This window comes from Ambystoma mexicanum, chromosome 1p, assembly GCF_040938575.1.
Source record: "Ambystoma mexicanum isolate Mex_15411 chromosome 1p, UKY_AmexF1_1, whole genome shotgun sequence".
Classification (NCBI taxonomy): Eukaryota; Metazoa; Chordata; class Amphibia; order Caudata; family Ambystomatidae; genus Ambystoma; species Ambystoma mexicanum.
In genome coordinates, this window is record NC_090921.1 from 34,715,620 (window position 1) to 34,732,155 (window position 16,536).

The 16,536-nt window shown below is 48.9% G+C and overlaps 1 protein-coding gene across 1 annotated transcript in view; it reads right to left on the reverse strand.

Moving 5' to 3' along the window:
• Nucleotides 1–1,050: 1,050 nt before the first annotated feature.
• LOC138565367 (uncharacterized) overlaps nt 1,051–16,536 on the reverse strand; it is a 168,828-nt gene continuing 153,342 nt past the window's right edge. Inside the window, exon 4 of the mRNA XM_069642973.1 lies at nt 1,051–5,301. Coding sequence (XP_069499074.1) covers nt 4,226–5,301 — 1,076 coding nt within the window. The 3' untranslated portion in view covers nt 1,051–4,225. The remainder of the gene's footprint in view (nt 5,302–16,536) is intronic.

A 16,536-nucleotide genomic window follows, 5' to 3' on the forward strand; every position in this document is an offset into this window, starting at 1 on the left:
TAATGAGATATATCACATGAAGCACTTCTCACTCCAGCTCCCTTTCGATCCCTTCTTCCCACCACCAGATGCCGTACGCTATGTTTTTCAGCCCCTTTCGCCACTGCATTGTCCTCTGATACAACATGCCGCGTCATGGAACACTTTTCACACACATTCCGTCACTGCACACTGCGTTGCAATCAACATTTTGACCGCGCAGCGAACAGGGAAATGGGACGCTGGAGTTGAGTCAGATATGACTAATTTTAGTGTGCACAGTGCTACATACAAGAGGCCCAGGGGACTTACACAATTCCGCCTCTGGAATTCCTGGGGTCGTAATGACCCGGTGATTCCGGGAATCACAGAGGCAGAATGGTAATACGAGTCCGGAGGTAACCTGCCAGTTTTTTTCTGCTCAGTTACCGCCGGACTCGTAATGAGGCCCAATGACTTAGAGTCTTGCCACACACACCACAACACTATCCTCCAATACACCATGGTGACTTTCCCAAAACATTTGACGCACAGCACGCTTCCCTCGTCCAATGTTCGCCGACATCACAGCGTACCACAGGCCAATGAGACTTCGGTCCGTGGCGATAACAGGAAAATCACTAATGTTTTAGATGTACATTTCAGTTCTTTGCAACAAAAGTACTGGTCGGATTTCCACCAAACACACAAAAGCACACTTTCTGACCCAAGCCCCCGCTCCTGCTGCAAATTTGGTGAAAATCCGTCCTGCTGTTCGGCCTGTAACCTTGCGCAAAGTTTTTGCCCATTCAGTCTATGGAAAAATACATTTTTGGGGTCTCCCCCTATAACTTTGCCTTCCCCGCCCCCTGCACGAAACCTCACCCAAAAAAATTCAGAGCCAGCCATATACTTGCTTTGCAAATATTGGTAAGGATTCCTCCAGGGGGAGCCAAGTTATAAGCCACCGAAAAAGTGCTCTTCCTATGAGTTTAGCAACTTAACCAAAACTAGACGGCTGTTACTGCAGGCCGTGTAATATGAGCTGTGTAAGGAACTCATGGTGGCAACAGTAAAGACAGACACAAGTGATCACAGTTCAAGGGTGTTTATTAAACTGTATATGCGGGTTGGAAAACCACATAATCTAAACGTAAATCTAAGATGGGAGCAAGCTACGACCATCAAATAATAATAGGCTGTCCTTGTGGCATCTTGTCAAATGAGAAGAGCCTATACTAGAAAAAAACTATTGCCAATCCTTACCTCACAATAGTGTGGGATAATGTTCACCAGAAAAGAAAGAAGTGTTCACCAAAAAATAAGTCAGGATGGTATGGCTGGGGTCTCCCTTCCCCACGATTTTAGCACGGGACAAAGTGGGACTCTTGAGCAGACACACTTCTGGGCCTCGCCAGCACAAGGTTATATTTCCTTGCAACAATGCCAGGCTCTTCCAGGGTCAAGTCTCTGTTCTACAAAGTCTCTTGCCTTGGAAGGCCTGATGGACCATAAACAACAAACAAAATGTATCTTGAATAATCTTCACGTGGGGCGATCTCTCTTCACCCTTGGATCCCCTCAACCGGGCTCCGATCCTTCTTGCAACGTGGACATCCCTCGATCGGGTTCACATTTGTTACCACAATGTTCACGGGTGTGTTACTGTTCACCCTAATTCGCAGGCATCCCTCAGCCGGGTTCACAATTTGCCTCATTCAACAGTTCACCTTGGTTTCAACACAACGTGAGATTCATTTCCCTGAACTTCCTACTGGCATCCCTCTGTCAGGTTCACATAGCCATTCTAACACATTCTTATCAGATAGCTGGGTTTCCCTTCCCTTAGCCTTCCTCTTGGCATCCCTACATCGGGTTCACACGTACCTATTCCCTCTTAGTTATGGGTCAAAGACTTTCGATTGTGCAAGGGCTTTTACTCGACCCTTGTATGACTACTCTGAGCTCTTGCGTCGGCTCTCCTAGGGCCTTCTGGGATCTGCAGTTTTAACAAACAGGGACCTGCCAGAGTCTTTCAAAACGAGCGCCCACTTGGCCCCGGACTACTCTGCAGCTGGTCTCTCCCTGGACTGTTTCAACAGTTCCGTAACACACAAAGGGCCTCATTACGGGTCCAGCAGTAACCCTGCCGGTGCTGCCAGCGGGTTGCTGCCGGACCTGTAAAATATTACCGCCGCCTGACTTCCCCATGCCCCCTGGCTATTCCAAGTCTGGCGCCCGGGAAGTCAGGCGCCGGCATTTTTGTTAGTCCCCATTCCCATGGAGTTCCATAGGACTCCATGGGAATGGGGACATGGAAGCACCAGCACCATTACTAACAGTGCCGGTGCTCCTGTGAAAAATCTGTGAGCGGGTGCCGTCCCGTCCGGCAGGTCTGGCTCTGTGGGGCGGGACGGCACCCATCCGCAGAGTTGTAGTATGCCAGTCTGGAAACATCGGTGCCGGTAAGCTTACCAGCACGTTGTTTCCGGACCAGCAGTTATAATGAGGCCCAAAGTCTTTTTTCTTTCAGTTTACGTTATGTTGCCATTTGCAACCTTCGATTAACACGGTTCCGTTTACTATCGGTTCTCCCTCCGATTCCCCCGCTGTGATGAACCGCTTGGTATTTCTTGTCTCTGGAGTCAAGGACGGTATCACAGTAGCAATCGTCTCTCCCTGACTTGGTTATCGTGTGTCGAAAGGCTCCTTGCACCGTTGACATCTACTACACCATAAACTGGCTGTTGTTCCCGTCCTTATGATTCCTTTCACGGAGGCTTTGCGTGTCTGGGTCTAAGAGGGCAAGGACACTTCCCTCCTTGTCGTCCTTTCGCTAATCGCTGCCTTTCTCCTTCTCTTGTACTGCCATCCTGGAATGGATTAGCTGTCTCGTTGTGCGGTCTGCCTTGCTTAAAGTGTGCTCTCGTACTCCACCTTTTATCCCTGCGGTGAAGGGAAAGGGTTGTGAGGTGTGTGTGATTTTTGTTAATTGCCTGACTCTGCCTGACCCTTGTGTTGGGACTTGTCAGGTAAACGGCCCTGGTGTTAGTCCATTGTCTTTCGTGGTGTAAGAAAGTGTTGGGGTCGGAAAAGGGGCGGGGTGGGTAGAGCTTCTGAATATCATACGGGGTAGGATGGGGAAATGTGTTATAAGGAAGGAGGTACTGCATCTCACCCGTCGGTATCCCACCTTCACTCCTCCCCGAAGACCCCCCATCCAGGTGATCGTCCCCCACTGGTCCACCCCCAGGAACTGGATCCAATAGCGATGGCCGTGTCCTGGCAACCTGTATGACAGATCCCTTGGGGCTAGCGGGTGAGACACCTTCAGGTTTCTCACAGCTGTTTCCAAATGTTTTCTTTTGGAGTACACCACTCTCACCCCAAATTGTCCACAGACATCCGGATCACTCGGCAGTCACTGACGTTTTGAACTAATTCACAAGTGTACCTTGAGTGCAGCCTTTAAAACCTTTGGCTTTCAGCTAAGTTCATTTTAGAGAGAATTGCACTTCAAAATACCTCCAGTATGCCCCCTATAAACAAGAATACTGATAGAGTGATGAGGGGGTCGTCCACACTAACAACCCTGAGGAGAAAGTGGAGCTAGGGTTGCTCAGTTAAGTTACTTGGTTTGACATGGGGCTCCCAAAAAGTTTGAAACGTCAGCAGCTTTCACTCTTAATGATGACATTTCCACTACAAATGTCACTCCATTCATCTCATTTCTGTTGGTGAGTTTTCTTGGTTATTCTCTTTCGCTTCCTCCGTTTGTCATTGTTCTCCCAGTGTTTGTATCTCTTCAATGGTAAGGTCTTTAGTTGATGACAAGGATCCACTTAGGAAGATCTCCTGCTCTGAAACCAGTCCGGCACTGTTTGTTCCATTTCCAAGTGTCCATTCTGCAAGTTGACAATTATGCCGGTTTTGTGGCTGCGTGTATTTTGCTTTGGATGCTGCTCAGGTTGTATAAATAGAGTTTACAGAAGACGAACACCACAGCAGAGCTAACAATGTTTACATGCAACATATTTTCAGTTTCATCCTATATGCGCAGTTAGTAACATGCAGTTTAGGAGCCAATACCAGAATTACTTCTCGGCAGTAGTTTTGATCGTGGGTGTGAGGTCTGTTGCTGTTCGGTCTATATCACAGCAGAGATGTTACCAATTTATAAAGGCTCAGTTTGGTTGCTACCCACCTTAGAGTAAACCGTCTTTGTGCTATCTCTGACGTGTCCCCAGATGTAACCTCATGTCTTGCACTAGAAGGGCTTCTCCCCAGAATGCAGCCTCTGATGTGCCTTCAGGTAAGACATAAGAGTAAAGTGTTTACCACATTCCCTACATTCATAGGGCTTCAACCCGGAGTGTATCCTCTGATGCTTCTTCAGGTTGGACACCTGGCTAAAACGCTTACTGCATTCAGTGCATTCATAGGGCTTCTCGCCAGAATGAATCCGCTGATGTACCCTCAGGTGTGATGCCCAAGTAAAGTGCTTGCCACATTCCGTGCACTCGTAGGGCTTCTCCCCAGAGTGGATCATCTGGTGATTGTTCAGGTTTCCGATCTGCGAGAAGCATTTATCACACTGTGGACACTGGTACGGCCTCTCCCCTGTGTGGGATCTCTGATGTATCCAGAGATGTGACATCTGAGTAAATTGCTTTCCACATTCCATGCACTCGTAGGGCTTCTCCTCAGAATGGATCTTCTGATGTTTCTGCAGATGTCGGATTTGACTGAAGGTTGTCTCGCACTCTGTACACTGGAATGGGCCCTCGCCTGCGTGGGATGTCTGATGTCGTCTTAGCTCAGAAGACTGATTAAAATGTTTGCCACATTCTGTGCACTTGTACAGCTTCTCCCCAGAATGGATCCTCTGATGCTTATGCAGGCTTCCAATTTGAGAGAAACGTTTCTCACAATATGTACACTGGTATGGTCTCTCCCCTGTGTGGGATCTCAAATGTGTGTACAGATTGTAAGGCGAAGTGAAGCTTTTGTTACACTCTGTGCACTTATAGAGTCTTTTGTCCATGGAGGATTTCTTGTGACTGGCTAGACTTGGTCTGATAGCTGAGCGCGGGTCACAGAAGTTGCTGGTAGATATCTCCTTCCTGTGGCCCTTCAGATGGGTCATGAGTTGGGAGCGCTGGATAAAGCCCTTCTCACAGTCTGTGCATTTATAGGGCCGCACGTGACAACTCTTATGCCGTTGAAAGGCGAGTTTGTCTGTAAAACCTTCCACACAAACAGTATATGTACAGGGAATTTGGTTTTTCTGCGAGTATGTTGATCTTTTTGCCAGTTTCTCGGTTTTGATAATGGCCCTGTTTTCTGTTGAAAGAAGCAGAGATTCCAGTTATTATTTTCTGCCATCACAGGTGCAAAAGGTTAATTAAGCTGGCAAGAGCTGCATTTGTGTGTCGATGCCCCACTAATGCACTGTACGATTCTGAGTGCCTGCATTTGTTCCCTTGTGCCTCAGATGAAATCTGAGAATGAAAAGAATTTTAGAACTTATGCAGCTCAGAAATGCACAATGTAAAAAATGTAATGAAAAGCTTAGGTATTGCATGCCATTAAATGTATATTTAATTTCTTACACATTTCCGTCGTACATGTTATGCATACATGGAAAGCATAGATAGCAGCTGACAGTGCCTGAGAACAGAGCAGGAGGATCCGCAATCACTTGAAGAGGCAAAAGGGCTGTGAGATTCTACGACAAGGAAATTACAGTGTCCAAGTGCCTTAGTTCATACGTCTATACTAATTGAAACCTCAATATAACTGATAAGAGATTTTAGATCATTTCCCTGATTACCCTTGCTATTGTGCCTTACCCAGTCGAGCCAGTAGCAGTAATCCTAGTACAGGGACTCGGGGTGATGAGGAGTTCTTATTTCCTCCAGATCCCTTTCTACCCTCGTGTTAAGATGGATTTCTGAACCGTGTCCTGGAGGGGCAGAGGTTCAGAAGGCCAGCTTAGTTTCTTGGAACAGGGTAACCTCTGGACAAGCCAGACCAATCAGGGTAGGTCTCGCCAATCAAGACTAGGTCTCAAGAGGGGTGAGGGTGACTGAAAGCCCGCAATGAGCACACAAAGCAAGGACACTTACAAATTACTCCAAGCAGGTGTTATATTAAAAATATATACACATTTATTACAAGGCCTTTGTAATATCGACCATAGCGAGAAATCACAATAAAACTCAAGTAAACCAACACATACCAAACCAATACAATATATATACAAATACAAACGAGTCTAACGAGTCAGACGCACGAAATGTCTAGACCACCTAGATGGGGAGGAAAACAGGCAGTGCGAATAATAATTAGACCCAGTCCGCCTTCAGAGGCACCTAACTAAAAGGAAGTCCAAGCCCTACGAAGAGTGGAGCCTTGTGCTGAAAAGTACCTGCACACGCTGGTGCCAACGGGCAAAAAAGGGGAGTCTCTTCGAGGGAATCAGGCAGTTTAGTTCAGTGAACAAATGAAGATGAACAGAGCTCTGCGACTCAAGCGCAGCCTCCACTGTGGGCAGAAGCAGAGCGCGAGTATGGAAAGGCGTGCTGTTAGACACAGCGGGGAAAAGCTATGGGCTCCTGCAGGAGGGCAACCAGTTCCTAGCGATGCTACTCACCGGTCCCCGATGCAAGCAGACCCAGGCTTCTCCGCGTCAGTTTCAGTGCTGGCAGGTTCCAATACGAGCAGGGGACGTCTCGGCGTCGTGTAGATTCCGCAGTAGAAGTTGAATTGAGGACGTCCCAAACGCAGGGAACCCGCACAGTAGTTACCACAGCAGGGCAACCGAGCGGCCGTGTGTATTTCAGCCAAATGTACACTACTCACTTCAGACCTGGGAATGCCAAGTGTACGAATCGTGTGAGAGTGACAAGGACTCGTAATACAACACAACTTGACGACGGTTACAGAGCAAGACTCCTGGGTAGGCTAGTCAGTCTGCTGGATGGCCCAGAGACACTTCCGAAGGCTTACGTGCAGGAGATGGTAAAGATGCCGAGAATAGTTGTTCCCACTATTCCAAGGGTCGAAGTACCAGTACAGGCCTTCTTGTCCGATCAGAGGTAGAAAGGGTTTCACCAAGCGACAGCAGTGCAGAGGAGCAGTCCTTCAGCGGGTCACCAGCAATTCCTCGGTTCAGCCTCGTGGTTGCAGGATACTTGGCTCCTGTATTCCTTCATTCGTGAGAACTCAGGAGATCGACATGGTAGTGGTGTTTCCAGCCCCCTCTTATCCACGATTCCCTTCGCGCCACAACAGAGGGGACCCAATGGGAGATCTGCTCACAAAACACTCACACCATACGTGGACCTATCACGGACCACGGAGGTCCCAGGCATTCACACCACCCTAGACTCTCTGGCACCCAGGATGTGTATTGGGACCAGACATCCCAGCCCACATCCTGGAGGCACACACAAGGCCTGTAGAAGCCAGCGTAAGCATCTGTGTTTCGCGGGAAAGTACATGCCCAAATAAGGAAGGCCCCGGGTCGGCTCAACCTGGGGAAGGTGAAGGGGGCAAGACGGTCAGCGGACAGGACAACGAGCCTCGTGGGCTGGCCATTTTGGTAGCCAGGCCACTATTTTGGGCTAAGTGCGAGAAACGTGCTTAAACGCCAAAAGGAGCTCAAAAACACAAAGAAACGATCGCTGCCACCAGTCCCGTCCGTGATTCACTTGCACCGTTCGTTAACAATCCCAAGAGAGTATCTAGGGCCTGTAGTAGACTAGAGACCCAAGAGAGCAGTAACTTAGCTTACAGTGCCCTCTTGTGTCATGTTGCGCGAAAGCTGCAACATGATAAAAGAACTACGGAAAACAACGTTTCCCGGTACTGACTGTCTTAAGGGCAAGTCAGTTTCCCCGTAAGAATGGAGCGAAAGCCAAGAGGAGTGCGGCAGAAGGCTGCACTTCTCTGGCAAAGTCTAGATCCTGGTGAAAACAACAGCAAAAAGTTTAGGGGTTGCCACATGGACGGAAAATTACCCACAATTAAGAAATCGTTCCTAACACTCGCCCCTCCCAGACTATGGACAGGGGGAACTAATCCATCCCTGGATGAGACTCTTGTTCAGGTCGGTTAAACATTCTGGAAAACCCATCAGCATTGCTATGTTGGACACCCGGCCTATGATCAATAGTGAAGTCGAAGCCTTGTAGACTTATGGACCACCTAAGCAACTTTGGATTCTCTCCCTTCATGTTCATTAACCACTTTAAGGGCTTATGGTCAGTTTGCACAGTGAAATGGGTCCCATAGAGGTAGGGCCTCAGCTTCCGTAGGGCCCACACAACAAAGAAACATTCTTTCTCCACTGTGGACCATCTGAGCTCTCTGTCCTTAAGCTGGCGACTAATAAAACCAATAGGGTGTTCCTTACCCTTCTCATCTACTTGCGATAGTACAGCTCCTATCCCAGTGTCAGAGGCGTCCGTCTGCACAATAAAAGGTCTTTGATAATCAGGGGCCCTGAGGACAGGGGCCTGGCACAAGGAGTCTTTTAAGCCATTGAAGGCCTTCTCACACTCGTCGGTCCAAGTTACCTTCTTGGGTTTCTTCGGAGTAGTGAGGGCAGTCAGAGGGGCAGCTATGGTGACATAGTCTGCCATGAAGTTGCGGTAATACCCAGTGAGTCCTAAGAAGGCTCTCACTTGGGTCTGTGTAGTGGGGGTAGGCCAGTCTTGTACTGCTTGTACTTTACTGGGAAGAGGCTGTATCCTCCCTCCACCTACTTCATGTCCAAGGTAAACCACTGAGCCTTGTCCAATCTGGCATTTACTAGCCTTTATGGTCAAGTGTGCTTTCTGAAGACCCTGGAGCACAATCCCGAGGTGTTTCACATGGTCTTCCCAGGTGGCACTGAAAACTGCTATATCGTCCAGATATGCAAGACAGAATTCGTCCAACCCATTCAACACATGATTCACAAGCCTCTGGAAAGTGGCAGGTGCATTTTTCAACCCGAACGGCATTACCCTGAACTGGTAAAGGCCATCTGGAGTAGAAAACGCTGTCTTCTCCTTGGCATGTTCTGCTAAAGCTATTTGCCAATAGCCCGCAGTGAGGTCAAACGTGCTGAGGTACTTGGAGGCACCCAAAGTATCCACCAGCTCATCTGTTCGAGGCAAGGGGTGTGCATCTGTCTTGGTGACAGCATTCAGAGCCCTGTAATCCACGCAGAACCTCAAGTCAGAAGTGCCTGCCTTTGGAACCAAAACCACAGGGCTGGACCAAGGACTACTAGAGGGTTCAATCACCCCAAGGTCTAACATCTTGTTGACCTCGGTCTTAATGTAAGACCGTACTTTGTCTGACATCCTGTATCCCCTACTCTTGGTAGGTACACTGTCTCCTGTGTCTATGTTATGTTTGCACCAAGGTGTCAAACCAGGCGACTGTGAAAACAGGGGGGAAAACTGCCTAAGCAAACTTTTCACCTCAGCCTGCTGATTAGAAGTCAGGTGAGGGGCCACTCAGACACCCTCAAAGGAGCTATCTGAAGGACCGCTTTGGAACCTGTCGGGGAGAGGGTCAGACTCCTCTTCCTCAAAATCTGAAGCCAGTAGCAGTGCTGTGATTTCGACTCTTGGGACGAAAGCCTTCAGCCTATTTACGTGGAACACTTTTGGAGTCTGTCTAGGCCTTCCAAGGTCCACTAAATAGTTAACCTCACCCAGGGGCTCCACCACTGTGTAAGGGCCTGACCATTTGTCCTGTAAAGCTCGAGGCCTTATGGGATTCATGATCAGGACTTGCTGACCAGGTGTAAAGTTGATGAGGGAAGCTTTCTGGCCATACCAATGTTTCACCAGCTCTTGTCCTGCCTTCAATTTATCACTAGCCAAACCCATCAGAAGTACCATCCGTTTTCTGAGCCCCAGCACATAGTCAACTACGTTGGTAGTAACAGGGGGAATGGGCATCTCCCATCCCTCCTTGACTATGGCTAAGGGTTCCCGTACAGGATGACCGAACAGAAGTTCGAAGGGGCTGAAGCCAACACCCTCCTGTGGTACCTCTCGGTAGGCAAACAGTAAGCATGGTAAAAGAAGATCCCATTTTCTTCTCTGAGGTTCTTCCAGAGCCCCAATCATGCTCTTCAACGTTCTGTTGAAAAGTTCCACCAGACCATTGGTCTGGGGGTGATATGCAGAAGAGAACTTGTAGGTGACCCCACATTCTTTCCACATAGCCTGGATATACTTTGACATAAAGTTGCTGCCTCTGTCAGACACAACTTCTTTAGGGAAGCCAACCCTAGTAAAGATGCCAAGTAACGCTTTTGCAACTGACTTGGCAGTTACAGTTTTCAATGGGATGGCCTCAGGATATCTGGTAGCATAGTCGACTAGCACCAAGATAAACCTATTGCCTGAGGATGTCTGCGGGTCAAGGGGACCAACAATGTCAATCCCTACCCTTTCGAATGGTATTCCCACAACTGGGAGTGGTACCAATGGAGCTTGGATTGTTGAGCTACTCTTACCAGATAACTGGCAGGAGGCACAACTCCTGCAGTGACTTTCTACTTGCACCCCCACCTTGGGCCAGTAGAAGTGCATGGATAACCTTTGCTTGGTCCTCTTAATACCAAGGTGACCAGCAAGGGGCACTTCATGCGCCAGCTGCAGGAGGAAGGGTCTTACAGCAAGGGGAACCACCAACCTCCTATGGTCTCCTTCTGTAGACTCTGTGGGCTCACTATACAGGAGTCCACCTTCCCAATAAATCCGATGCAGCCCAGGAGGCTCACCCTCAAGCCGGGAGCAGGCATGTCTCCTTAGGCCTTCCAGAGATGGGCAGTCACGTTGGCCTTTACTGAATTCTTCCCTGTCAGGACCACCTTCTACTACAAGTCTTTTAGTTCAGGATGGTCGTTGGGGTCAAATACTTCAGGCATCGCCACCTCCTCGTCAGGCCCGGGCGATTGACCAACTTCCTCCACCGCAGTGGTAGGCGAGCTTGGGGGAATGTTCTCTTTCCCTCGTCTTGACTTGCTTACTCCTTTCGCCTTGGGTTTCCCCTTCGGCTGGGGCGGCGTATTGGTCTTGGCCAATGCTGCCTGTGTTTGAGACCGTGTGCAGGGTCTGTCGGCAGTGTCTTCTACGAGCCCTAAAGCTCTGAGATCATTGCCTAACAAGACCTTTCCTGGGACGTTTCTCTGAATGCTCACTGGAATCCTGACTGCTGTACCATTTAAAGTAAGATTTACAGGTATTACTGGAAACATGCGAGGTGGCCGTCAGCCAACTTAGTGGGCATCAGAGTAGCTCTGGCAACTTCCTCTGAGTCTACCAAGGTAGAATCCACTACAGTTCGACTGCACCCACTATCCCTAAGAGCTGGAGTATCCACTCCATTGATCAGCACACTGTCTTTAAAGTAGTGCTTGGTATTTTCTGGAATCCTAGCATAAGCCTCTGCGACTTTAGGCTCCCAGGAACCCAGGGAAACTAAAACTACCTCAGCTTCTATCCCGCTGGGGAAGGAGTCTGAGGATAAGGATGCTCCTGTAATCTCTTCTTCCTCGTAGGAGGAGAAGGCCAGATTAGCGGAGTGGACCCTCAAAGGTTTAACACCGGGGATCCCCCTTCACGTGGTCAGATGCTCCACAAGCAAAACAAGATCCTTTGGGTCTGTTTACATAGGGAGGCTTATTGCAACCAGAGTTCTGTTTCGGAGGTTGACCTCCACTACCCTGTGAGTTCTCTTGTGTCTTACCCTTATTTTTCTTTTTGTGGCCCTTTTGAGAAGAAGGTTTATCAGATCTCCACCCTCCTTATCGTTGGACTTTTTCCCTTCCTCCTGCTTACCAGGATGAGTTTTGTCCTTATGGGATACTTGATGTGACACCCATAAATCTGCAGCAATGGCCAGCTTCTTAGGATCTATCTCCTTCGAATCGGCCAAATGCTGCTTAAGCTCCGGGGAAGAAGATGCAAAAATATGTTCCAGCATGACAAGACTTATCATGCCTTCAAAGGTAGAAACATTATAACCTTCGACCCAGCCAGTCAAGTTTTTTAAGGATTCGGTTACATAAGATACCCAAGTACCACCCTCTTTTTTCTTATACTCTCGGAATCGTTTTAAATATTGGCCAGGAGTCTTTCCAAACTTTAAAATGAGAGTTTGCTTTAACATTGCGAAATCCGCTCGCTCAGCCTTCGACATTTCCATAATGGCACTACAGCCAGAATGGGGCAGTCTGCTGAGTAACCAGGCAACCTTATCAGCATTGTCAACTTGTTGAACTTCGCATGAATACTCAAATGTATTCAGCCAGTCCATAATGTCATTCTTTTCCTCATACACACTGAGCAGATCTTTTGGACACCGTGGATGAGAGGAGGCCCCAGACCCATGTCCAGGACCCTTGGATCCATTTGCAACCTGAAGCTTGGCCAGTTCCAAATGGTGATCCCTGTCTTTCTGTTTTTCAGCCTGTTCGATTTTTAGTTTGGTCATGTTGAAATCAAGCTCCTTCTGCCTAAACAGCAGTTCTTGCTCCTTGAATTCAAGCATGGCCTCCCCATCAACACTGGCAGAGGAAACATTAGACATCTCATCCTCCCTTTCCTCGTGGTCGCGGTGGACCAGTGCAGCGGCAGAACCGTCGGTTCTACCAGTGAGAGCAGCCCCACCTCCTTCCGCACTGTCCTCAGAAGTTATAGCATCAAGCTGCGCTTCTTGCCACACCACGATTCTTTGGATCATATCCATTTTGGTGCCTTGAGAGGGGACGCCTCTCTCCGCACACATCTTTTTCAATGTTTCGGATTTAGAAGCATTTAAAGTTAACAAGGTATTTGTTTCCATACTGTACGATAGGACTATGGCCTTTTAAAAGCTATACTACGACAATTCACTACGTGTCCTGGTAGGAATAACTTGAAATGCCTTCGCTCGTGCGCAACACTGGATACCTTCAGTCGTATCCCACCGCTGCCACCAATTTGTTAAGACCGATTTCTGAACTCTGTCCTGGAGGGGCAGAGGTTCAGAAGGCCAGCCTAGTTTCTTGGAACAGGGTAACCTCTGGACAAGCCAGACCAATCAGGGTAGCGATCGCGGCGGTCAAGACTAGGTCTCAAGAGTGGTGAGGGTGACTGAAAGCCCGCAATGAGCACACAAAGCAAGGACACTTACAAATTACTCCAAGCAGGTGTTATATTAAAAATATATACACATTTATTACAAGGCCTTTGTAATATTGACCGTAGAGAGAAATCACAATAAAACTCAAGTAAGCCAACACATACCAAACCAATACAATATATATACAAATACAAACGAGTCTAACGAGTCAGACGCACGAAATGTGTAGACCACCTAGATGGGGAGGAAAACAGGCAGTGCGAATAATAATTAGACCCAGTCCGCCTTCAGAGGCACCTAACTAAAAGGAAGTCCAAGCCCTACGAAGAGTGGAGCCTTGTGCTGAAAAGTACCTGCACACGCTGGTGCCAACGGGCAAAAAAGGGGAGTCTCTTCGAGGGAATCAGGTAGTTTAGTTCGGTGAACAAATTAAGATGAACAGAGCTCCGCGACTCAAGCGCAGCCTCCACTGTGGGCAGAAGCAGAGCGCGAGTACGGAAAGGCGTGCTGTTAGACACAGCGGGGAAAAGCTATGGGCTCCTGCAGGAGGGCGACCAGTTCCTAGCGATGCTACTCACCGGTCCCCGATGCAAGCAGACCCAGGCTTCTCCGCGTCAGTTTCAGTGCTGGCAGGTTCAGATACGAGCAGGGGACGTCTCGGCGTCGTGTAGATTCCGCAGCAGCAGAAGTTGAGTTGAGGACGTCCCAAACGCAGTGAACCCGCACTGTTTGTTACCACAGCAGGGCAACGGAGCGGCCGTGTGTATTTCAGCCAAATGTACACTACTCACTTCAGACCTGGGAATGCCAAGTGTACAAATCGTGTGAGAGTGACAAGGACTCGTAATACAACACAACCTGATGGCGGTTACAGAGCAAGACTCCTGGGTAGGCTGGTCAGTCTGCTGGATGGCCCAGAGACACTTCCGAAGGCTTACGTGCAGGAGATGGTGAAGATGCCGAGAATAGTTGTTCCCACTATTCCAAGGGTCGAAGTACCAGTACAGGCCTTCTCGTTGGATCAGAGGTAGAAAGGGTTTCACCAAGCGACAGCAGTGCAGAGGAGCAGACCTTCAGCGGGTCACCAGCGATTCCTCAGTTCAGCCTCGTGGTTGCAGGATACTTGGCTCCTGTATTCCTTTGTTCGTGAGAAATCAGGAGATCGACATGGTAGTGGTGTTTCCAGCCCCCTCTTATCCACGGTTCCCTTCGCGCCACAGCGGAGGGGACCCAATGGGAGATCTGCTCATAAAACACTCACACCATACGTGGACCTATCACGGATCACGGAGGTCCCAGGCATTCACACCACCCTAGACTCTCTGGCACCCAGGATGTGTATTGGGACCAGACATCCCAGCCCACACCCTGGAGGCACACACAAGGCCTGTAGAAGCCCGCAAAAGCATCTGTGTTTCGCGGGAAAGTACATGCCCAAATAAGGAAGGCCCCGGGTCGGCTCGGCCTGGGGAAGGTGAAGGGGGCAAGACGGTCAGAGGACAGGACAACGAGCCTCATGGGCTGGCCATTTTGGGAGCCAGGCCACCATTTTGGGCTAAGTGCGAGAAACACGCTGAAACGCCAAAAGGAGCTCAAAAACACAAAGAAACAATCGCTGCCACCAGTCCCATCCGTGATTCACTTTCACCGTTTGTTAACAATCCCAAGAGAGTATCTAGGGCCTTAAGTAGACTAGAGACCCAAGAGAGCAGTAACTTAGCTTATAGTGCCCTCTTGTGTCACGTTGCGCGAAAGCTGCAACATGATAAAAGAACTACGGAAAACAACATTTCCCGGTACTGACTGTCTTAAGGGCATGTCAGTTTCCCCGTAAGAATGGAGCGAAAGCCCAGAGGAGTGCGGCAGAATGCTGCACTTCTCTGGCAAAGTCTAGATCCTGGTGAAAACAACAGCAAAAAGTTTAGGGGTTGCCACATGGAAGGAAAATTACCCACAGTTAAGAAATCTTTCCTAACACCTCGTTCCTAGGCTGCCACTTCTTGGCTCACATTCACACCCATTGGACCCCACTACGAGTTCAGCGGTAAGTAGAAAAGGTTGCGGTAATGGAATTACCGCCACGTTTACCACTCTGCCAAATTAAGGATTCCAAAAATGAGTGTTAATTTCGCCCGCGGAATTAGCGGCAGCTATATTTCTGCCAAAAAACAGGGGAATTAGTGTTGGTGGCAAGTCCACCTGCAGAATTAGCATGCTGTATTACAAGTAAATACTGCCAAAAATGGCAGTAATTATGCAAAAGACACAGTGCAAGTACCTCAACCTAAAGGGTAGAGGTAAATGCAAACAGGTGATGGAAATTAAGAAACAGGTGCATGAATATCCTGGCAGCTCGGCTGAGTCCGGATATGCACACCTTGGTCCACCCCGGCCAAACGGAATTCATCCCTGGGAGATCCACGATGCACAATCTCAGGCGGTTGCTTTTGATTCCTGATAAACACAGACAGTGGGAGTGGCTGGCGGTGGTGAGTTTGGACTGGTAGAAAGCCTTTGATTCGGTCCCATGGGAATTCCAACGGCTGGTCTTGGAAAGAATGGGCCTCAGGGTCGGTTTTCTTGAGTGGGTTAGGATGGTGTACATCGGCTCTTTGTCTAGGGTTTGGGTGAATGGGGTTGGTTCCTGCGCGTGAAGGTACTCAGGGATATGCGTCAGGGCTGCCCATTGTCCCCGCTCATACTTGCACTGGTGATTGAGCCCCTAGGGAGAATGTACAGGATCAGGCATGAGCATATGGGTTTGAAGCTGGGGGGTGGGGACAGTCATTGCATCTCCATGTACGCTGACGATGTCCTGTTGTATGTTTGGAATCCCCAGGACAACTTGGGGCAGGCTTTTGTGGCAGTGCAGGAGTTCGGACAGCTTTCGGGGCTGGTGGTTAATAAGCCGAAGTCAGTAGTGTATGCACTGCCGACAGATGACAGCAGGGGCTTGGATCATTTTGGGATGCAGGTGTTGACTGTGGGTTTTAAGTACTTGGGCATACGGATAAGCGTTGACTGGGAATGGATGTACACCCAGAATGTTACTAGGTTGCTTACGGCTTTTGAAGGACTTACACATTTTTGGATCCAGTTTCCCATCTCTTTACTGGGACGCACGGCTCTGGCAAAAATATTCATACTGCTGAGAATGTTGTATGTGTTCCAAGTGATGCTGATAGTGTTGGGTAACACCTGTTTTCGCTCTCTGCACGCTACTCTCGGTAGGGTGCTTTGGAAGGGGACGACCCAGAGGATTGCCCTAGCCACACTGCAATTGCCGTCAGGTAAAGGGGATATTAGGGTGCCAGATTTTAGGGCATACTACTGGACGTCTGTCCTTAAACATATGGTGGACTGGTTCGCCCAACTTTATGAGGATCGGATCACGAGCTGGATGGAGAGGGAGCTGCTGGAGTTGCTCTGAGGATGGGCTCA